The following is a 23341-nucleotide window of genomic DNA, read 5'->3' as shown; positions in this document are numbered from 1 at the left end:
TTTCAGAGAAAACCAAGTTCCTTACCCATAACAGGTATTTTCTGTGGACAGCAAGGTCATCAGTCATGCCTTCCTACTATTTAAGCTTTTATATAGGATTTAGGAAGCCCTGCATGGTAGTAGCAAAACAGAAGTCATGTGCTTATCAAATAAAGCTTTATGCTTTTCTACAGCTTGCTAAGAAACACTATTCTTGTTGGTGACATCAGATGACATTACTCATCATATGTGGCTGATTATCCTGCTGTCCATGAAGGATAACTGTTGCAGATCAGCAACTTAGTTCTCCCTTCACTCCACTGTATATGATAATGCTGCCTACTACACAGCCAGACAACATTACAGCACTCCTCCAATTTATATACCACACAAGATAGCAGATATCATATTATCAAGAAAACTCTTTTATTAGAATCCACATAGTATTAAAAACAGAGACTGTTCACAGGCAGATAGGTCTCAAGGCCACATGGATAGTCTATGTTTAGATTTCAGTCTCTCTTTGCATAAACACTGTCTAAAGCGCTCTGTGCATCTGCTAACTGCTGCTGCAGTCTCTTTTTCATCCCTTCATTAGTAGCCCTCTTCAGCATGCCCTTCATTTCTTCTATTATTGCCCGATAACCTGTAGTGTTGTGAAAAACTCTGATTGCTCGGTCCCCAGTGGAAACCAGGAAGCGACTGTTAATGTCAAAAGCCAAGTCACTGATCTCCTCCCCATGGACATTGAGAAACTCCTCCTCCTTTTCACCCTTTTGGGTACTGTAAACTATGATATTGGAGCCACTGGAAATGGCGACAACTCTGGCATCAGGGGCCAGTGCTATCCGGCAGGCTTCAGTCACCTCACACTTCCCTGTGAGCAGCAAGTAGGGATCCTGCTGCTTCTTGTATTCCACATCCGTGTCCCACAGTTTCCATGTGCCATCCTTGGAAATGGTGGCCATTCTAAAACAGGAAGAAAAAAAAAAGACATTATCACTTTCTCTATCGATAACCCTGCATTTAAAAGAAAGCACAAGGTAATGTTAATAATCTGGATTAAATAATTAAATAATGGAATTAATGGAACAGTTTTGCACAAGAGAAAAGAATATATTTTATTTTTATGAGCAGGCAAAACAGACCTTGGATGAGAAACAGAAGCAGTTTGTATAGAGAACTGTCTCCAGCTCAAGGCCTAGTTACTGAACACGAAATGGGGGGGGGGAGTATACCAGATAACGGTACTTTGACATCATTAGTTTTGGTAAAGGTTCCCATTCCAAATAAGGGAGGCTTCCGAGTATAAAGAAAAAAAAAGAACAAACGTTGTCAGCAATATATTGGTATATAAGGATGTAATGTGTAGCTTAAAAGTTGAGAAGGCATTGGTAGCACGTCACGGTAATACGCTCCAAGTCACTCCCAAGAAACTTGTATCTTTCTTGTATTCTTTTTCTGGCTTTCTTTGCTTTCTATAATAAAGATTATTGAGAAATATAAAGGCTGTGAGTGTTTTTCTATAACAAGCCAGCCCACGCAGTGAAATCCCTGAGTGCTACGAGCCTCAGGCAGTAAATTGGGAACTTCTTGTGAGGTAAGAAAGGTAACTACTAAAAAAGTCCCTGCCCTAGAGGTGAGGCAGGTAAAGGACTTGGAAGTCGCCAAGACAGCCGCCCTCGGGACTTCAACATAATGGTGTCGTGACTTGGATGCAAGGCGGCTGCTGAACTCGCCCACAGGATGATGAAATGGCACTTTGCCATCACTGGGGTAAGTTTCAGTTTTGTTTTAATTTTTTATCTTATTATTATTAATTCATGTGCTCTACTTATTAGTTTACTGAGTTGTTATCTTTTGCATATTTTCTTTTTCTATTTCTTACTTAAAATGAGACAGTTTGAGGGATCACGTGATGTGCTGAGCCAGCAGGACGTGCTTGTCTCTGGCACGCCAGCAGCTTAGTTGCCGGGTCCAGGGGGCACATGCACGCCAAGGCCCGACCCCCTTTGAATGAGGCCTCTGGCGCATTCCACTCCAGATCGATCAGCTGTTGTGCAGCTTGCAGGAGGGGAAAATGATGAGCCGTTTGACGAAGACCCTCCAGCAGGGGGTTCATTCTGGGCTCCCCTGGGGCGCTTTGGCCTGGAATAGCCAACTCCGACAGGCATTGAGAAACCAGGTCCGGGAGATCCTCCTTGGTAAAGAAGCGTCTCATGGTTCGATATGGCTCTATCCCCGAGGGAAGTTCACCCTCCTCGGGGAGCTCGCTGTCGTCCTCCGAGACCTCTGGATCCCCATAAGTGGGACTTCCGGGTGGCGGGTGCCCGTGCCGAGATCGAGAGGGTCCCGGGGCAGGGTCAACCGGCGCATGAGGGTCTGGACGGGAACCAGACTGCATCTGAACAAAAGCGTGGATCCCCTTGAATAACTCCACCCAGGAGAGCGAAGCGGGCTCTGGCCGTAGAGGCACCAGGTCCCTCGGGTTCCCTGGCTGCTCAGCTCGGCCTGCTAGATCCGGGGTGTTCCTTGAGGAACTGTCGGTTAATCTGGACTGAGACCGGCCCTGGCCTGGAACTCCCAGGGCCTCTTCACATTGGGCACATAGGGAGTCTGCTTCCTCGCTCTGTGTGGCTCTGAGATGGCATGCTGAGCAGAGGCCTAGAGCTTTTATGCCTGAGTCAGGAGGTGCCGCCTCTGGGGACGCCTGGGCTCTCATATGCTCCATCGCGTCTAAGAACTTTATGCGCCGGCACAATGCGCGAGGCTTGAGTATATGCGCTGAACAATGGGCGCCCAACAAACGCGTCTATCGCTGTGCGCTGATCTTACACTGTGCGCCTATCAAGTGTGCGTCTTACCACTGTACGCTTATCAATGTGCGCCTATCAGTGTGCGCTCAATACCTGAACAAGGCAGACAAAATGGCGACCTCCTCGGCGGGCCTCCCGTAGGCAAACACCGCCAATCCTTGCTCTTCGGAGACCAGCAAATGTAAAATATGTACGCCTTACCTGATCTTCGGCGCTTCCCGGCTGCAACCCGGGCGGTCTCTGGCTGCGGGGGGAGAGGGTTAGTACCTTCACCGCCGCGCTCGAGGAAGTGCACCCGCTGCCTCTAGGCCGCGCCTGAACTCGTCTCGCTCGGGGGCCAAGTCCTCACCGTGAACGGATCGGGACCGAGGCGCCTCTCAGCCGCGCCCGAGCCCTTCTCACTCGGGGGCTAGATCCCTGCCGCAATTCGGCCACCGGACCGAGGCTCTTACCTCCGAGGGACCACGGAAATCACCTCGGGAAACTCAACTGGGGGAGGGACCCGAGGGTATCACCGCAGGAGTGCGGGGCTCGTCTTCAGAAATTCTTGTATGAAATTTAGTCGTTAGAATTTGGAAACACGCTCAGCGAGCGTGAGGTAGCTCCAAACTGCTTTGGAGACGGAAATTACTGAATTGCTGCACTTCCTGTGGGGGTATATGTACCCGTGCTGACGTCAGATCCGTCTCCAACTGCTAGCACGAGCACACTATACCCACTTGTTTTGAGTCCATCTGCTACACGCTAGGAAATTGTGGTTTGTTGAAGACATGTGAAGACCTCAGCATTGGCCATATTATAAAACATAAGGAAATTTATTGAAAAGATGTTTTCTTCGATGTAAATTATATATAAGCTGTATGTTAAGTGTTGTAAATGGCATATAAGCCATAAGAGCATATTAGATCTGTACTGATACATGCACATACAGAATTAATTCATATAGACTTGTGAGTTGGCATAGTAGAGCTGTTCAACGATAAGGATTGTATTACTGTTTTAAATAGAATAAATGGTTAAGAGTGTGGATGTGTATAAGGGTGAGTGTTATTGAGCCATCAAGACACATTTTATGGCATTTGCTAAGTAATTTGTGATAATAAAGTTTGTACACTTTCTTGTATATGTGTGTGTTATAACTCAGAAGTTAGCCAGTTAAATTAATATTTGGGCACTAATCCTGCTGAATTCTAGCCAGTTAATACGATAACTGGCAAGAATTTAGTTGGCTAAATTAGGGGCGTTCCAGGGGCGTAACTAGAAGGAGTTGAGTTAGCCAGTTAAGTTAGCCAGCTAACTTCAATATTCAGAGTTAGCCGGATGACTTAGCCAGTTCAGTCTGGTTGGGCCAAAGAGCTGTGCTAAAGTTAGGCAGTTATATTCAATATTGCGGTTTCACTATTGAATATATCTCCAAAGTTAGTCGTATAACTTTGCTATCCAGACTGTATCTGAATATGGACCTCCCCATGCTCTAAGTCTGGGTTTCAGTCATAGTCCCTCCATATAGATTCTCTCAGCCTTCTTGGAAGCTCAGTTCTGTTGTACCACTGTCATTTAGGTTTTAATCACCACTCTATGCAGGTTGTGCATTGCTTTATTGGAGGCTCAATTCAATCAATCATAGGTGGTAGAGACAAAAACAGTAACAAAATTTAACAAATCCTGGGGTAAGCATAGATGATCCTTAGAAACATAGAAATGACGGCAGAAAAGGACCAAATGACCCACCTAGTCTGCCCAGCAAGCTTATGCCTGTATCTGCTGCACTCTGCAGGTTACCCCCAGGCTTATCCGTTTACCAGACCTTAAAAGGGGAATGCCACAGATCAATTAAGGTCTATGGCACTGTACTAAGAATGAAACTAGGCAAACTAAACTTTGTGGTCCTTATCTGTCATCACATTCTATGTTTCTGTATCCTCTGTTGATTACATCTCCAATAGCAGATGTAATCAACATTCAGAAGATGGTAGACCCATTAACATTACTCTTTTCAGCAACCCCATCCTTAGCAGCAGCAATCCAGGTAACATGCCAGAGAGAGCAAGCTCACAAACCAAATCTTTGCAGCTCTCTCAAACCAAACCAGAATTTACTACACTATCGAGCAAAATTCCCAGTTAGCCTTGTATAGTTTACCAGTGGGGGGAGGACAAATATTCCTTGCCAAACAATCCTCCAAGGAGGCACTCTCTAGTTGCAGATCAAATCATACTTCTGCATCAGGAGGTATCAACTCTTTCAGCCAGTGCAATAGAACCTGTTCCATCACAGGAAAAGTTCAAGATGAATTAGAATAGCCACTGCCATTAGCAATGGTAACATGGAATAGACTTAGTTTTTGGGTACTTGCCAGGTTCTTATGGCCTGGATTGGCCACTGTTGGAAACAAGATGCTGGGCTTGATGGACCCTTGGTCTGACCCAGTATGGCATTTTCTTATGTTCTTATGTTCTAATGGTTATCTACCCTACACATACATTCCAATGCACAAGAATTACAGGACATTTCTATTTTTTACAATAGGAAACCATCACTATCAGAACAGAGTTTTTCCTTTTGCCTTTCATCAGCTCCAAGAGTCTTCTCAAAATGTCTTGTAGTGGTGGCTGCTCATCCAACACTACACAATGTATTTGTTTTTCTCTACCTAGAAGACTGACTCATAGCAGGCCAAACCCATTTGCAGGCCTGCTGCACACTTTGTATGATGGAAACTCTTCAGTCCCTGGATTTCATCATCAATCTTCCAAAATCCAAGACAGAACCCTCTCAAATAATAGACTTTATAGAAGCTCATTTGGATACAACACAAGAGACAGCTTTTCTTCCTCAAAGGATAAATATGTCGAACATAATCCAGACACCCGCCAAATGAAGCAAGTCACAGCATATAGGTAACATGGCAGCAACAATCCATGTCAACCCTTTTGTATACGTTGCTAGCAGAGCAGCTGGCATTTAAAATTCCAGTGGCATCAACATTTCCAACCACTGTCTCAGAAGATGCAAATATCCAACATTCATCAATTCTCTGACATGGTGGTTAAATCCTTCCAACCTATGCAGAGGTAATTTTTTTCACCACCTTCAGTTTCAGAAATGCTTCCAATCAAGGGTGGGAAGCTCACATCTACCAATTATCTGCATGCTGTCAGATAAGTCACTTTTTTTTTTTTTTACATTGCTCCCCCTGATGAAGGACATTAGGGTTTCAGATCTGTTTGAAGTTTTTGATAACAGTGATTGGGGGCTTCATTGCAAAACCCATTAACAATTATTGTGGTGTCAATTTTAAGTACATATAAAGAAATCTAAAAATATTTTCTGGTTAGATTATGGCACTTTTGAACTTGGGATGAATGATTGAGAAGACCGGGTTGTCTACTCTAGCTCAAATTCTTTTATATAAAACAAAAAGAGTTAAACTCAGATTTTCTCTGCTTGCTGACATCCCTTTATATTTATTGGTGATACTCTCTGTGCAGTTAGTCATTTGATCTGAACTATCTCTTTATGTCAGTTGGCTAAATTATCTTAAACCAAGAATTAAAGATCCTCCGATGTCCTGGGATTTAAATGTAGTGCTGGCTCAACTCACGAAACCGCTATCTGAACTTTTGGCAAAGGCAGAACAAAAGTTCCTTTCTTGGAAAGTTTTATTTTTAATAGCAGTCTGCTTGGAGAATAAGCAATCTATAAGCTTTGATATTATACTCTCCCTATACTCAAATTTTCCATAGTTTTGAAAATTCATCCTGAATTTCTATCAAAAGTTGTCTCTCATTTTCATTTAAATTTATCCGTTGTCTTGTCAACATTTTTTCAAGACCACACACCAATAAGGCTAAACAGGCTCTCATTCATTCAACTACAGAAGAGCTTTGTTGTTATATTTATAAAGAACAAAGTCTTACAGAAAGTCTTCACAACTGTTTGTCACCTTCAACCCAGTTAAACAAGGTCCTTCAATTCAGGACTCTTATCTTGTATATCTGATTATACTTTCTACTGTTGCAGATAGTTAGGACAGCATCTTCAAAGTAAAGTGAAAACCCATTAAATCAGGGCTATGGCAACCTCCTTAGCATATCTTTGCTCTGCCTCCATTGAAAATATATGCAAATATATCTCTTTACTGCTCATTGCCTAAAAAATGCTTCATTGTCAAGGCAGCAGTTTTGGACAGGCAGTTCTAAAAAGCTTATGTGGTTGATCCCTTTGACTCTTCTCTCTAGCCTCTGGCATAATTATGGGTTACATGGTCCTCTTAACATAAGAGCATAATATAAAATGTCATGCAACCCTCAGCATGGAAGTCCCCATTTGCATGGTGATCTCTGTCCTGTTCATCCACAGAGAAAGCAAGGTTGCTAACCTGTAAACAGATATTTGCCGTAGCCCTCAAGACAGTATCAGCCAGACAATCCCACCCTCCTCCCGAGTTGAAGGTCTGCTTGCTGTACAGATTACAGAGACTATACAAGTGGTTTTACCGAGCTCTAAGAGTTTTTCCATCTTGCTGCCCTCAGATGACATCCCCCACTTGTGTGGATGATTTATTCTGTCTCTGCAGGACACATGTTACAGGTGAGCAATTTGGCTTTACCCATGTAAATCACCTCTCTGAATACTGCCCTCCCTCCATGTGGCTGTAATTCCGTGAGACATAGAACATGCAAAATTTTAGCCACATTCAAATGTGGCATTCCCGGAGCATGTGTAACTCAGAGGAAAATAAAATACATAAATTCTATTTTCAAATTCATAAGCCTTATTTTTCATGAAAAAAAAATCACTCACAGGAAAATCAGATGCATATGTGAGGTACCCATAGCAACTTTCAAAGCAAATGTACTCATGTACTTTCAGTTTGAATAGTGATTTAAAGACTGCAGGAAAAAAATATCCTGTGGACTTTATACCACCACAGACAGTTTGAAAATTGCCCCTATAAACAAAAAACAGACATCAATCTCAAAGCCTCCATTTGTTTACTGAATAATAGTACAATAAACTCTAGCTCTGTGTGTTCCAAGTTCTTTGGTGTAAATCAGACTATTTGCAACTGCCGTTAACAGGGCATTACACCACATTAAGGCATCACGGCCAGTTTTCCTCCTGATGGTGTTCCCTCCAGTACACACAGACACCCTTCGCTATAAAAACACTTCAGTCTTGAAATGAGGAGGGTACAGAAAACGTTATTTGAAAATCTTGAACTGAATACTCGTGGATTACATTTGGATGTACATAAATTGAAATATTAACAAGCATTAGCATAAACAATTTCATTTCATATTTTTACCGGAAAGTTTCTATGAAAAAAATCATTTATGCTCTTGGCATGTAACAAAATCTGCAGTGACAAGATGTAAGAAGAGCAAAGAAGGACTGTGGGTTTCAGGCCTTGCATTTGTTTTCCAATAGGAAAAAAGCAGTTTATTGCTTCAGAATGAATCCATGACTGCAAAAACATTTGCTGGAAAAAGAATGCTTCTTTTTGATCAAGAGATCCGACAAGTCTTACCTTCTGGAATCATTGGAGAAGGAAAAGGAAAACACTCCAGCAGAATGACCCTTCAGATCAAAGGCCCTGGCAACCTCACGGAAGTCCCCTGCCTTGGTGAAGCACACCTCCCACACCTTCACATCTGGCGTGAAGCCACAGGATGCCACAAATCTAAAAGTACCAGGAAAGCAGAGCACAGTCAGATATTATTCTAGACTCGATGGCTCAGGCACTACCATGCAGAAGAATATGAGCCCACTTCCTTGGTCTAGCAAGGCAGGAAGCTTTGCAGAAGTAATCCTCACAGTCCTTGAGCTGAAGGAACTTGTGGGCATGACCAGTTTTAGGTAGCTTGAGACAGGTTCTGGAGGAAGTCCTAGTTTCGAGCCTGCTGGCTGCATGTGGAATGACCTTAATGGGAAGAAAGGTTCATGAAGTCCCTTTGATGCCTCCTGCTTGGCTATTTCCAACACGTCTTCTCTGTGCTAAGACAGTGAACCAGGCCGAGACAGGATTTGATCACATCCTCTTCAAAGCCCTTTCCCTTATACATAAAAGCATCAACAATGAGAACACTGACTGGATAAACCCCCCCTCTACTTCCTCGCAACTCCACCAGACCAACTCGTCCTGCCCTCCAAGGAACTCTCCGCACCCCCTCTATCAAATCCACCAAACTAATTACCACAATGAATAGAGCGTTCTCACTGGCCGGCCCCACCCTATGGAATTCCATGCCCCCAGATTTACGCACCGAGTCTTCCACTCCCAAATTAAAAAAAAAGCTAAAAACCTGGCTGTTCCTACAGGCCTACCCTTCATGCGATTTCCACCAGTCTGACAACCCACAGAGCTGCAGTTAGTACCACCGCTCTGAACTACTGCAGTTAGTACCACCGCTCTGAACTACCTAGTATAACTCCCTGCCTCCTCACCTTGTGTCAACAATTATTTAGACTTCTTATGCTGTCTCCCCCTCCCCCCCCCGCTATAACTTTCCCTGAAACACTACTCTTTTAAAAGTTTGATCGATTGCATATCCTGTAACACTCTTATGCTTGTAACACTCTTATGCCTTCCCAGTTACTCAATCATACTATGGACTGCTTCTCTAACCAAATTATGGTCTATATACCATCGAATATTGTAAATAGTTTCTCAGTTACACAGTTTATCTTGTTATTGTAAGTTACTGTACATTTTGTTCCTGTTCTATGTAAGGGCATTCCCAACTAGTTATAAGTTACATGTAAACCGATACGATGTGCAAACGGTTGTCTGTATATAAAATTCTCTAAATAAATAAATAAAATAAATCAGAAACCAAATCAGGAAAGGAGACCTTCATGGAAAAAGAAGGCGAAAGAGAAAAATAAGGAAGGAAATGAACCAGTCTACCCTTTCAGTTTCTGGTAGTCATGATTTATGAATGTAATGAACATAATGTGAAGTTCCTGTCATATTAAATAAAGAGGCAAAGAGAAGTGACCAACCAAATACAAATGAAAAAAAACCCCACTTTTTAACTTTTGCATGTTTTATTAAATATCCTTGGATAAATCTCTCCTTTGTACAACTGTCTAATCCCTTTTTGAATCCAGTTATATTACTTGCCTCCATGACACCTCATAGCAGCAAGCTCCACAGGTTAACTCTGCACTGTGTAAAGCAGTTCTTCCTTTGGCTTGCTTTAAACCTGCCACCTGATAGTTTCATTGAATGCCCCCCTACATCTTGTATAAACAGACATGATGAATAATAATCCTCTATTTAATTTCTCCATACTTTTCTTAATATTATACCCCTTTGAAAATCTAATAATCTACCACTTCAAGTTTGTTGTTTTTTTATGGCTCCTTATTGTGCCAATACAACTAAATAAAGAACCTCTGAAATGAAAAACAAAAACAGTAATATGGAAAATTTACTTTATCACATACCAGAACAATATGCTTGAAAACAATTTATGGCAGAACCACCATATCAGTTAGGACACTTACAGTAATCATTCACAGTGGAAAAGCTAATGTTGCTTTCCAAAAGACTGCACACAGTGTTGGGCCTTCATCTATGGAAGCACTGATTGCATCAGTTATCTTGGGCTTCAAATTGCAGAGGCACTGATGGCACAAGTCATTTTCCATGCACCCTAATTTCATAAAGAGACATTCGGTATACAAAATTAACTGCATGGATGTTTCACAAGTACGTGATTTTTTATTTGCATATACAAAAAAATCTCTCTCTTGACAGACCAATGATTGAAAGCTAGATGCACAAGATGTGTTAGTCACTTTGTGTGGTGTGCAATCAGCATCCTGATATGATGGTTCTGTCAAATTTTTTTCAAGCATATTGTTCTGGTATGTCCTTATTATGCCAGCCATAAGAGAAGAGAGACAGATTATCTCTCACTAGTGATGTTAATATTGCGCCTCAGGGTTAATGTCACAGTATTTCTAGGTTGGGGAGAGGAGGGGCAGAGATGGGGTGGTTCTGTGTCTAGCAAAATTTGGTCACAGCTGCGTTTCAATCCTGGCAACTGCTTTCTTTGTATTCTTTTATTTTTGTATTGTAATGTAACTACCATGAAGCTTATGTGAATTGTGTTGTGCGGTGTAATTTTGAACATGCATACATCATTTTTCTGTTTTGTGGTGCAACTTTGAATAAGTATACATCATTTATGCCAGCAAAAGGCATTAGATCTAACATACAAGTATAGTTCTTAAAGTAGGAATTTTTTCCAGATCGGAATGAACTAGGCAGCATATTGAGAAATTACTAAACTGATAATTTCCTTTTCCTTAATCTAGACAGATGGAATCAGGACCAGTGGATTATGCACCTCTACCAGTAGATGGAGACAGAGCAAACTGATGTCACAGTACATATATCCCTGCAGTGACATCAGCCTGCCAGTATTGTCTTCAAAAACCAACTATTGACAGACTAGCAAAAACTTGATTAATAACAGATAACCATTTCAGTACTCAACCAACAGTAAACACTGAACTCAGGCAAAGAATGTATGAATACTAATCTAGGGACTGGATTAACATTTACCAGTAACCCCTGGAACACGAAGGACCACCATAATCATTCGGTAGCCAAGGGCAGGAAGCTGAAAACATCTGTCTAGATTAAGGAAAAGGAAACTATCAGGTAAATAGTAATTTCTCAATTCCTAGCATCCAGACAGATAGATTCAGGACCAGTGGGATGTACCCAAGAACTCCTGAATAGGATGGGAGGCTGCCCAAGGTCGTCATCACCACACGTGCAAAGGCTGCGTCCTCCCGGGCCTGCACATTCAAATAATACCTGGAAAAGGTGTGCAAGGAGGACCACGTTGCATCTTGGCAAATGTTGATAGGAGACAATCTAACCTCCACCCATGACATTTCCTGAGCCCTAATGAAATGAGCCCTAACCTGAGTTGGCAATGTCTTTTCAGCAGCCACATATGCAGCCCTGACTACCTCCTAAATCCAGGAATCTATTGTAGCCTGTGAACCTGGCTCGCCCTGTTTCCCTCTACCATGAAGGACAAAAAGGTGATCTGTTTTTTCAGAAAGGTTTAGAAACCTCCAGATACCTCATGACATTTATTTATTTATTTTTAATTTTTATATACCGATGTTCCTGTATAGAATACATATCGCTCCGGTTTACAGAGAACAGAACTGTCGCCCCAGGGGCGGATACATTGGAACGACATGTCTCTTGACATCCAAGGGTCACAGCAGGCGATATTCCTCCGCACCTCTTTCCCTATCCAGAGACAGCAGGGAATTGGACTGATTCATGTGAAAATTTAAGACCACTTTAGGCAAAAAGAAAGGAACAGTACGCAACTATTGCCCCTGGAGTCACCCGAAGGAATGGCTCCCAGCAAAATAAGGTCTGCAGCTCGGAAATTCGACACACAGAACACATCGCCACCAGAAATATCGTTTTTAAGGTCAGTAACCTCAATGAAAGGCTAGGCAACGGACAAAAAAATAGGGCCTGCCAAGAAATCCAACACCAGATTAAGACTCCACAAGGTTAATGGTAACCACAAGGGAGGATGAGGATGTTTCACTCCCCTCAAGAAACAAGCCACATCTAGATGAGCCGATAAGGATTCGCCATTTACCTGGCCCCTGAAAAAGGCAAGAGCCACTACCTGTACCTTCAAGGAATTAAGAGCCAATCATTTATTCAACCCATCCTGTAAAAATTCCAAAATGAGCGGGATCTTAACTGAACGAGGAAGCACTCCTTGAGCTTCACACCAAGCTTCAAACACTCACCAAACCAACACATAGGCTAAGGAAGTGGAGAACATTTGTGCTTGTAGAAGGTGGCAATCTCTGCAATAAAATATCCACGCTTCAGCAAGTGAGCCCTCTCTTGGGATATACCGTAAGACAAACACGAGTTAGATCTTCATGAAGGACAGGTCCCTGTTGCAGCAGATTCCTATACGCTGGAAGATGGAGGGGTGATTTTACCAGGAGCCTTCTCAAATCTGCATATCACGGTCTCCTGGGCCAATCCAGTGCCACCAAAAGCACCATCCCCCATGATTCTCAACCCTCCGAACTATTCTGCCCAACATGGGCCACGGGGGAAAGGGAGACCTGCATGACAGCATCGTTATCCAAGGACTTTGGATCTCTCTTGCAAATGAAGAATTAAGGAAGCTTTGCACTGCAAGAAGTCACAGCAGGTCTAGAAACGGAAGGCCCCAGCGATCCACTATCAGCTGAAATGCTTTGTCCAACAATACCCATTCTCCTGGGTCCACACTCTCCCTGCTGAGAAAGTCTGCTCTTACATTGTCTTTTCCTGCAATGTGCGAGGCTGAGAACTCCTAAAGATGCACTTCTGCCCATTCCATAAGTTGGACTATCTCCTGCAATACTTGCTGGCTCTTGGTTCCTCCCTGACGATTGACATAAGCCACCATCATTGTGCTGTCAGACATTATCCGGACTGCTCGACCCTGTAGGCTGCCGCTGAACTGCAAACACGCCAACCGGACTGCCTGGCCTTCCAGCCGATTGATGTTCCAGAGAGACTCTTCTGTATTCCAGTGCTGTTAGTTCCCAACAGTCAGCTCCCCAACCCTGTAGGCTCGCATCTGTCGTGAGTACCAATCAATCCAGCGATGTCAGGGAAATTCCCTTTCTCAGATGATCCACTTGCAACCACCACTGTAGGTGACAGCATACTTCCATTGGAAGGTGGAGCCAAATCGAATAGTCCTGCGGGTTCCAACGAGACAGCAGAGAGTCCTGAAGAGGATGCATATGTGCTCTCATATAGTGTTCATCAAGAGACTAATACGAGTCTCTGGCAGGAAAACTTTGCCCTGCTTCCTGTTGAACCGAGATACTCCAACGACGGTGATGGATGAAGACTGCTCTTGGCTAGGTTCAACACCCAACTGAGCTCCTGCAACAGGGAGATCACTTGCAGGTCATCAGGCATCTCTTTTCCATAGACCTGGCATGAATCAGCCAGTCATCCAAATACGGGTGTACCAGAATTCCATCTTCTCTCAAGCTCTACCGCCACCACCTCCACAACCTTGGAAAAAAGTTCTAGGAGCGGTGGCCAGACCAAAAGGCAGCGCCCAGAACTGATAATGGTACCCCAAAACTGCGAAATGCAGAAAAGTTGGTGCTCCAATCAGATGGAAATATGGCGGTACGCCTTGGACAGATCCAAGGAGGTCAGAAATTCCCACAACTGCACAGACATTATCACTGGGCGCAATGTTTCCATGGAAAATGAGCCACCCACAAATTACAGTTGATCTCTTTGAGATCCAGGATGGGACGAAAGGAGCCCTCCTTCTTGGGTACAATGAAATAAATGGAATGTCGCCCCGTATTTTCTTGAGACGTGGGTACTGGAACCACAGCCCTCAGACTGAAGAGCCCTGACAGTGTACACTCCACTGCCTACATCTTCTGTGGGGAGTGACAGGGAGACACTATGAACACGGCCTGAGGAACACTGCAAAACTCCAGTGCATATCCATCTCGTATTACCTCCAGGACCCACTAATCTGATGTGATTTCGACCCACCTCTGATTAAAAAAAAAAAAAAAGAGAGAAAGATGTTCCCCTATCTCCTGTTCCCAGGGGTGGATCGACAAACCTTCATTGGGAGGTTTGGGAGGTTCCACTACCCAAGCCTGCACCCCACCTGGGCTCTCTGGGACGAAAGGACAGACAGCCCAGGTGGGATGAGTCCTCTGAAAGGTAGCCTCCCTGTAGGGACAAAACCGCTTGGAACCAGAGACAACCCTTCACACTAAATGAGCCCGGCGACTGCCTCATTATCCTCCGGCAATCAAGAAACCAGGGATTCTCCCCATTTACTTGCCAGTTTCTCCAACTCGCTCCCAAACAAGAGCGAGCCTTTAAAAGGAAATTTTGTAAGATTAGCTTTGGAGGTCGCATCGGCCGATCACCTCCTCAACCATAACTGATGCCTGGCTGCTATTACTGAAGCCATTTCTCTGGTTGAGGTGCGGACCAAATCGTAGCCCGCTAAAAAGGTTGCAGCGGGTTCTATAACTGCCCTGGAATTCACTCCAGAGTCATTAATATCCTGAGAGAGAAGCAAACAAAAGCAAGCCACCAGAGAACAAGAAGAAACTATATGCAAGGTCACTGCCACTGCTTCAAATGCTTGCTTAAGAATGGCCTTAATCCTCTTATTATGCACATCCTTCAAGACCACTCTTCCCTCCATGGGGATAGCCACCCGTTTAGAGATGGCACAGACAAGTGAATCCATTTGGAAAATGCAGATGCTCTCTCACCACTGAATCCAGGGGGTACAGGCCTTTCAAGGTCCAACCCCCTTTGAAATTTGCCTCCAGGAAGTTCCATTCAAGATGAATCAATTCTTGAATGGTATCCATAACAGGGAAAAAACAAGAGGCTTTATGCAAAGAAACCAAAATGGGATTTTTCTTTGGCTTAGACATGGAATAGGAAAATTGGTCCTTACCTGCTAATTTCCGTTCCTGTAGTACCACGGATCAGTCCAGACTCCTGGGTTTTGCCTCCCCTCCAGCAGATGAAAACAGAGAAGTTTTAATGGACTCTGCCCTATACCCTGAGGTGACACCTAGAATCTGTCAGTATTACACTGTACCCAAGCAGAAAGGTTAAACCATAACATCCACGAAAACCAAACTTCCCCCTGAAGAGCAGAGGGAATGAAAACTTGTAACGTAATGAACGAAACCATGCCCATACTCTTATCCTGTACAGGGGGGCATACAGTATAAGAACATTAGATAAATCTGCAGAATATGAGCAACCACTGGCTGAGCGGTCTCTCCGTTTCCCTGTGGGTGGGACTCTGGACTGATCCGTGGTACTACAGGAACGAAAATTAGCATGTAAGGATCAATTTTCCATTCCCTGTACGTACCCGGATCAGTCCAGACTCCTGGGAAGTAACAAAGCTTCCCTAACCAGGGTGGGACTGAGAAAGAGTTCCGCTTGGAGCACACTAACCCCGAAGAAACTGGGCTCTGGGGCCCGGACATCCAGGCGAAAATGCCTGGCGAAAGTATGTGTAGATTTCCCGACAAATTTCCTGCGGCGACACCTATTGACATTCCACCCACAAGGCCGCCTGTGACAGAGTAGAATGAGCCCGATGCCACACCGGGATCGGAAGGCCTTGAACCAGGTATGCAGAAACAATAGTTTCCTTGAGCCAGCACGCAATAGTGGCCCCTGAAGCTTTATGACCCCTCCTGGGACCACTCCACAAGACGAACAGATGGTCCGAGAGACGGAAGCTGTTCGTGACCTCCAAGTAACGCAACAACACCCATTTGACGTCCAACTTTCTTAAATCCCTAGACTCGGAAGTAGAAGAATTCAGGTCCGCAAAGGAAGGTAGCTTCACCGACCGATTCAAATGAAAGGACACCACTTTTGGGAGAAAGGAGGGAACCATCCGCAAGGAAACCCCTCTCTCAGAAATCCGTAAGAAGGGCTCCCTGCAAGATAAGGCCTGAAGCTCTGAAACACACCTTGCTGAGGAGATAGCTACAAGGAAGACTACCTTCAATGTCAGATCTTTCAGGGTCGTTCACTTCAACGGCTCGAAAGGTGCATTACAAAGGGCGCGGGGCACCAGATTCAGCTTCCATGAGGGACAGGGGTTCCAAACCAGAGGGTGCAGATGCTTAGCTCCACGCAGAAAATTATTCACATCTGGATGGGATGCTAGGGCAAAGCCCTGCACCTTCCCCGAAAACAACCAAGTGCTGCTACCTGAACTCGTAGGGAATTAAAAGATAACTCCTTCGCTAGACCTGCCTGCAAAAAGGCCAGAACATCCTCAATCGAAACCCTGGACGGCTCCACCTCGTGGTCGAGACACCAGGTCTCGAAAACACCCCAAACTAACGTACACCATGGAGGTAGAAGTCTTAAGGGAATGTAAGAGCATGGCAATCACTGCATCCGAGTAACCCTTACTCCTTAATCTCCGCTTTTCAAAAGCCATGCCGCTAGACAGAAGCGATCTGCCTCTCGTAAACAAATGGGGCCTTAATGCAGAAGATTCAGAAACGAACGAAATCTCAGCAGTCCGTCCACTGCTAGATTCACGAGGACCGCAAACCATGGGTGTCATGGCCACTCTGGCGCTACGAGTATCACTTTGCCCGGATGAGCCTCGATTCAGCGCAGAACCTTGCCGACCAACAGCCATGGCGGAAATACATACAACAGAATGTCCTTTGGCCAGGGAAGGACCAGAGCATCTATACCTTCTGCTCCTGCCTCCCGTCATTGACTGAAGAATCGAGGAGCTTTTTCCTGATTGCTAAATGATTTTAAGATGGCCTCCATTCCTGCACTCAGGAGGAACGGGTCTGAGGGCTGGCGCTGCGAATCGAGCCTCCCAGGGTCTCGGCGCACTCTAGAGCCGCTGCTATGGGAATTTTCGCCGACAGCCCTCTCCAAGGTTCCATCCCCTCCTGAAAGGCACACAGAACAAATGCCAGCTCTTGAGAGCCGCGCGCTCCCACACGCGGAGCAGGCCGCACCACGCGGCATGACTAGCGGACTAAATTGAGCCCGGGGACCCGGAATAAGCGTCGGTTTAAAAATAACCTGGGAGCTCGGTGGTACGCAGCCAGACTATCAAGCAGCGGCGAGAGGGAAGGAGGAGCCGAAGAGGACTCTGGGCCGGCCGCAAAATGAAGAGAAAGAAATACCTGACTTTTTTTTTTTTAATTTACCTGAGCTTAGCCTTTCCTGGCTGAGTACAGAAATGGTCTCCGACTGTGGGGGGAGAGGGCATATACCATTACCGCCACACTTGGCTTCCTGCACCCGCTGCCTTTCAGATGCTTTAATCAGCTAAGTTCACGCCAGCTGAAGAACCAGCTACTGGACCAAGGCACTCATCTGAGGGATCACGGAAATTACCTCAGGAATTCTTAACTGGGGGAAGGACCATTAGGTATCACTGCAGGAGAGCAGGGCAACTCAAAGCTCCTAACAATTCTCCTCAAATTCTGAAGCAATCCCCAGTAGGGAAATGCACATCCACCTTCTGCTGGAGACTGAGAATACTGGCAGGCTGATGTCACTGCAGGAGTATATATATTGTGACATCAGTTTGCTCCGTCTCCATCTGCTGGTAGAGGTACATAACCCACTGGTCCTGAATATATCTGTCTGGATGCTAGGAATTTACTGTACTTTGGTTGTCTTTTTTTGATTCCTCTGTACATCAGCATGTACAGAGAACAAATTCCAAAGCCATTTACATGAGTAAAGAATTTACCCAGGTATGTTTGCCTGATTGGAACCCAACCTCCCTCACTGCGGCTAAAAGAATGTGTAAAGCTTAATAAAAAGGGACATTCCTTTGGGCATGTTCAGATCAAGGGAAAAAACAGCACACATACCATACATCACATTTTCAGAAGTACACATGCTATTCTCCCTCTCTCGGCTGCCAACAGAAAAGAGCAGGTTCAAAGTACACAGGTGGTTTTAACATACATACTTTATGCAAATTTTCATAAGGAAAGCATTTGTATGCTTTTCCTTTAACTATTCAGGTACAGTATATGCATGGTAAAACTGCCCACCTAATTGCAACTAAACGTGCAGTTTGGAACTGAAGAGACTCACAGGCTTCTTTGGGGTCAGGCCTGGGATCTGGCTGCCTATGATCAGGGAGTCAAGATTATGAAGAGGTTTTGCTTTTCCTCTGCATATTCACGGTCATGCCATCTGATAATTTTCACTGGGTGCCCCATGGTTCTTGAAAGAATATTCTGACAATAACAGAGAGAATCTCTTGCAAGACCAGGCTTCTGTTCACTTTCTGCACAGGTAGGATCACAGCAAAGGACAAGGGCATATTCATACAGTGTTGGTCACAGCAATCACATTCTGTAATGGCAAACCCTCTCCTTTGTAAAGAAATGTGATGACTCCAGCCTTTTTGTTATAGTGAGGGAGTGCTGTCTGCACAATAAAGGCCTTCTTTGTTTCTGTGAACCCAGTTCACTATCAGTGGCACACACAGACTCACCTCCCACAGGGAGACACAGCAGCATATGCATTGGTCATCTGATTGGTGTTAATACTGGCAAGTACCTCTCCCTTCAGATCCCACACAAGAATAGTGGTATCACTAGAAGCCGTCATGATGAACTTCCCTAGCAAAGAAGAATACAACCGAAAGGTGACTGAGATTATGTTCTGGTACCACTTACAGGTATCAAGCCAAAAGGTTGGTACTACTGATCCCAAGTGGTGCAACATCCACTCAGGACAACAGCACAGTCTCTTGAACACACAAAAATACAATGGAGGGACGGATAAGCAGAGGGAGGGGATTTTATCCATTTCTTCTTTTCTCAGGATATTCTGTAAAACAAGGGTTGCTCACAGTTGCTCTTATAACTGTATATATGAAAACATAAAATAATTTAAAAAAATTAAATACAGTGGAAACGGAACATTTAAATTACCTTCAGTCTGTTATTACTTTAAAAAGCAGACAGTCTCATCTACAAAGCCCTGTATGTATTACACATTTATTCATGTTTCTTCAAGCAGCAAAGGACACACAGTGATAAACTGTAGATCTGTACAGTTTTAACTACAATGAACAATGTACCTCTTCTTAACACTCCCTAGAAAATATCAAAATAAACTGGAGTGTTAAAGCTTATATGGCCACCTATAATGTCCAATAACCTAGATATTGGCACTCGCCACTCTTTTGGCTGTAACAGTTTGTGCAAATGTATACAGTTTCATATTTTAGTTTTATATTTTTTATACATATGCAATTAAAAAATCTGACGGAGTCACTTGGCTCACTTATCGGTTTTGTATCTCAAAATCAAGCCTCTCTTGGTTATCATCAGCTTTGCAGAGATTATGCTTATCTTTTTTTTTTTTTATGGCAAAACTTTATTGAACAGAACCAGAATGATTGAAACAAACAGAACGGGAGCTGCAGTTTTCCTTATACAGCCCTAGGTACAGCAATAGTATCTGTAGCGCCTAATACATCAATTCCCCCTCTCCCATTACCATCCCCCAGGAGCCCCCCCCCCCACCCCCACCCCACACATCCCACTTAAGCATTAGCTCCAACACTGCATAGGTTCCTCAACTTGTTAGGTCATGTAAAATGGCTCTGAAATGTTGCGTGAGACAACCCCACTCCAATTAAATCACTGTCAGCCAGGCACTCAGTCGTTAAGTACCAAACTCCTGGAGCGGTGTGACAATGATTGCAGGTAGACGTCTTTTAATCTTTTAATGGAGATGTTTCAATGTGTCCTTCTCTTATTTATGATCCCCGCTAGACAATGTATCGCATGCTTCAGGGGCTACCAAGAGTGTTATTCTAAAAAGATTATTAGCGACTGAATGAATAACTACAACGAGGTAGTTGGATAGAGTCTTTTAAAAACTTACTGTTCTGCTGCATTCCTCAAAGGTTGTTGGCATTTGATCGTTTATGCAATCTTTAAAGGGATACCCACTCAATCACATTCTCAGATACCTGTGATATCACTATTCATCATGTGCTCAAAATCCTCGTAAGGCAACCAACACTTGTATAGTTTGTTTTAATAAAAAATGGACCAGTCTGTGTCTCTGTTCAAACCTTGGGGAGATATTGTATTCCAATTATAGATGAACTGTTGCTCTAATTGCAATAATCGTAAGTTATAATCTCCACGACTTGTTGAGCGCTACACTTTGATTAACCCGGACACTTTTTCTTCCTCCACCGTATGTGCTGCATCTAACCAATGAACTACCACTGGTGCTTCTCACCTCTGGCATCAGATTCAACTCAAATGTTCTTGTATGCGAGTTCTTAACATTCGTGTGGTCTTTCCTATATAAATCAAGCCGCATGGGCACCATAAAACATACACATCACACACAATGCAAGTCAGATGCTGACGTATTTTAATGGGCTTCCGATGCGGTAACACTACTTCTTGCCCTTGCACTATTTTGTCGTAGGCACTGCAGCACCCACATGTATAAGAGAAGGACACATTGAAACATCTTCTCCATTAAAAAAAGACAAGCATAATCCTTGCAAAGCCGATAATAACCAAGAGAGAGACTTGATTTTGAGATGCAAAACAGATAAGTGAGCCAAGTGACTCTGTAAGGTTTTTTAATTGCAAATATATGAAAAATACAAAAATAAAATATTAAAAAACGGTATACATTTGCACAAGTGGTTACAGCCAAAGGAGTGGCGAGTGCACATATTTATGTTAGCGGACATCAAAGTTGGGCCATATAGGTTTTAACACTCCGGGTTGGTTTATTTTGATATTTTCGTCTGTACAGTTTAACAAATAACCATTTGAAACTAATAATAAATTCTCACACCTGGAAAAACGATTTGTTACCAAGATAAACAAAAGTTCAATGCATTATCAAGCCCAAATGGATACACCGTATTTAACTTAGAAAAGAAACAAAATATATTTTTCATGTAACACGTACACCTACAAATCTCCCCTTGAGTTTCTTTTAAAACTCAAAAAAAGCCCAAAGTAGTAGTGTTTTGCTACAGGGGAACTACATGACCATATCTGATGGTACCAAGATTTCCTGAAGTCACATCTTTAGCTCTCTATTGCTATACCTAACATACTTCTTACTACAAGCACACATAATCGAAACATATTCATGCTTACATGTGATGAAATCTCAAACAGCAAAAACTTGTATTTTCCCCAGAAGAGAGTTTTGGAATCTAGTGAAGTGTTAGACATCCATCACTTTTAATTAAAAAAAACAAACATAGGTGGGTAGAGTCAGAACATAAGAAATGCCATGCTGGTCAGACCAAAGGTCTATTGAGCCCAGCATCCATAGTGGCCAGACCAACTCACTTGGAAGTACCCGGCACATCCCAATGGTTAAGTCCATATTGTTATACTTTCTATATAGCTCTCTCTCCCAGACATAAGCAATAGAGACAGCCATCTGGCTAATAATTACATATGGACCTGTCCTCCAGAAACTTGTCCAAACCTTTTTAAGCTCAACTATACTATCTTTACTATATTCTCTGGCAATAAATTCTGCAGTTCAATTGTGCATGGATTGAAAAACTCTTAAAATTTTTTTTTTTTTTTAAATCTGCTACCTTCAGTTTCTTAGCGTGTCCCCTAGTCATAGTACTATTTGAAAGAGTAAAGAACTGTTCCCATTCATTTTTTCGTACCACAAATTTTATAAACTTCTATTGTATCCCCCCCTCAGACATCTCTTCTTCAAGCTGAAGAGTTCTAAGCTGTTTAGCCTTTCTTCAGAAGGAAGTCATTCCACTCCCTTTATCATTTTTGTTACCCTTCTCTGCACTTTTTCTAGTTCTGTTTTTTGAGATGGGGTAACCAGAACTGCATGCCACATGGATTGATACAGAGACATTATGATATTCCTGGTTTTGCTTTCTATTTCTTTCTGAATAATTCCTAATATTCTATTTGCTCTTTTGGCCCCCACTGCATATTGAATTGAGGATTTCAACATAATGTCTTGTGCATCTTGGACGGGTGCTTAGGAAGCTGTGGATATACTTTCAATATTTCATTTGAAATTCTCTTGCTGAGATACCATTGGTCCTGAGTCCATCTGCTACACGCTAGAAAATTGTATTATTTCTTTTTGCTAGTTAAGATTCTGCTGGTGTTTTGAGTTAGCTTGCAGAGCTCTTCTAAATATAAACTTATATTCCACAAATTCAAACAATATGTTCTGACCAGATTACATCACAAGTCAAATGTATACAGTGCACAATAAGAATTGGAGAAATTACTTACCTGATAATTTCATTTTTCTTAGTGTAGACAGATGGACTCAGGACCAATGGGTATAGTGTACTCCTGATAGCAGTTGGGAGACGGATCAGATTTCAATCTGACATCAGCACGAGTACATATACCCGTGCAGGAAGCTCTGCTCTTCAGTATTCTCCTCGAAAAGCAATTGTGGATATATGTGTATCTGGATAATTTGATTAACTTGGTTAACTTTGGTTAACTTGAATAACTTGATTAACGTGATTAACTTGAACTGGTTGATGCGGGTTATAGCTGGAGACCGCCAGTGACCTCAACCGAGAAACGCCGACACCCGGTAACTATGGGTGTCCTAACCAGAGGAAAGCGTGGCTTACCTGTGTTTGTCTTGCTCTCAGGGATTGTCACCTGAGGTTCCGTGTTTGGCGGCAGCCGTGGACAGGATGCTGAGTCCATCTGTCTACACTAAGGAAAATGAAATTATCAGGTAAGTAATTTCTCCATTTCCTAGCGTGTAGCAGATGGACTCAGGACCAATGGGATGTACAAAAGCTACTCCCGAACTGGGTGGGAGGCTGCCCGTGGCCCCCTTAGTACTGCCCTTGTGAATGCTGTGTCCTCCCAAGCCTGGACATCCAGGCGGTAGAACCTGGAGAAGGTGTGAACTGAGGACCATG

General features: G+C 43.4%; 1 protein-coding gene across 1 annotated transcript in view; it reads right to left on the bottom strand.

Moving 5' to 3' along the window:
* Window positions 1-383: 383 nt before the first annotated feature.
* Window positions 384-23341, bottom strand: part of TBL2 (transducin beta like 2) — a 50687-nt gene continuing 27729 nt past the window's right edge. Inside the window, exons 5-7 of the mRNA XM_029613038.1 lie at window positions 18899-19025; window positions 8329-8481; window positions 384-948 (exon numbers count right to left, since the gene is read on the bottom strand). Of these exons, the coding sequence (XP_029468898.1) occupies window positions 492-948; window positions 8329-8481; window positions 18899-19025 (737 nt within the window). The 3' untranslated portion in view covers window positions 384-491. The remainder of the gene's footprint in view (window positions 949-8328; window positions 8482-18898; window positions 19026-23341) is intronic.

The sequence above is a fragment of the Rhinatrema bivittatum genome, chromosome 8 (genome assembly GCF_901001135.1).
Source record: "Rhinatrema bivittatum chromosome 8, aRhiBiv1.1, whole genome shotgun sequence".
Lineage (NCBI taxonomy): Eukaryota > Metazoa > Chordata > Amphibia > Gymnophiona > Rhinatrematidae > Rhinatrema > Rhinatrema bivittatum.
The sequence above is the reverse complement of the archived record's forward strand: the minus strand, read 5'-3'. Positions and strand labels throughout refer to the sequence as shown.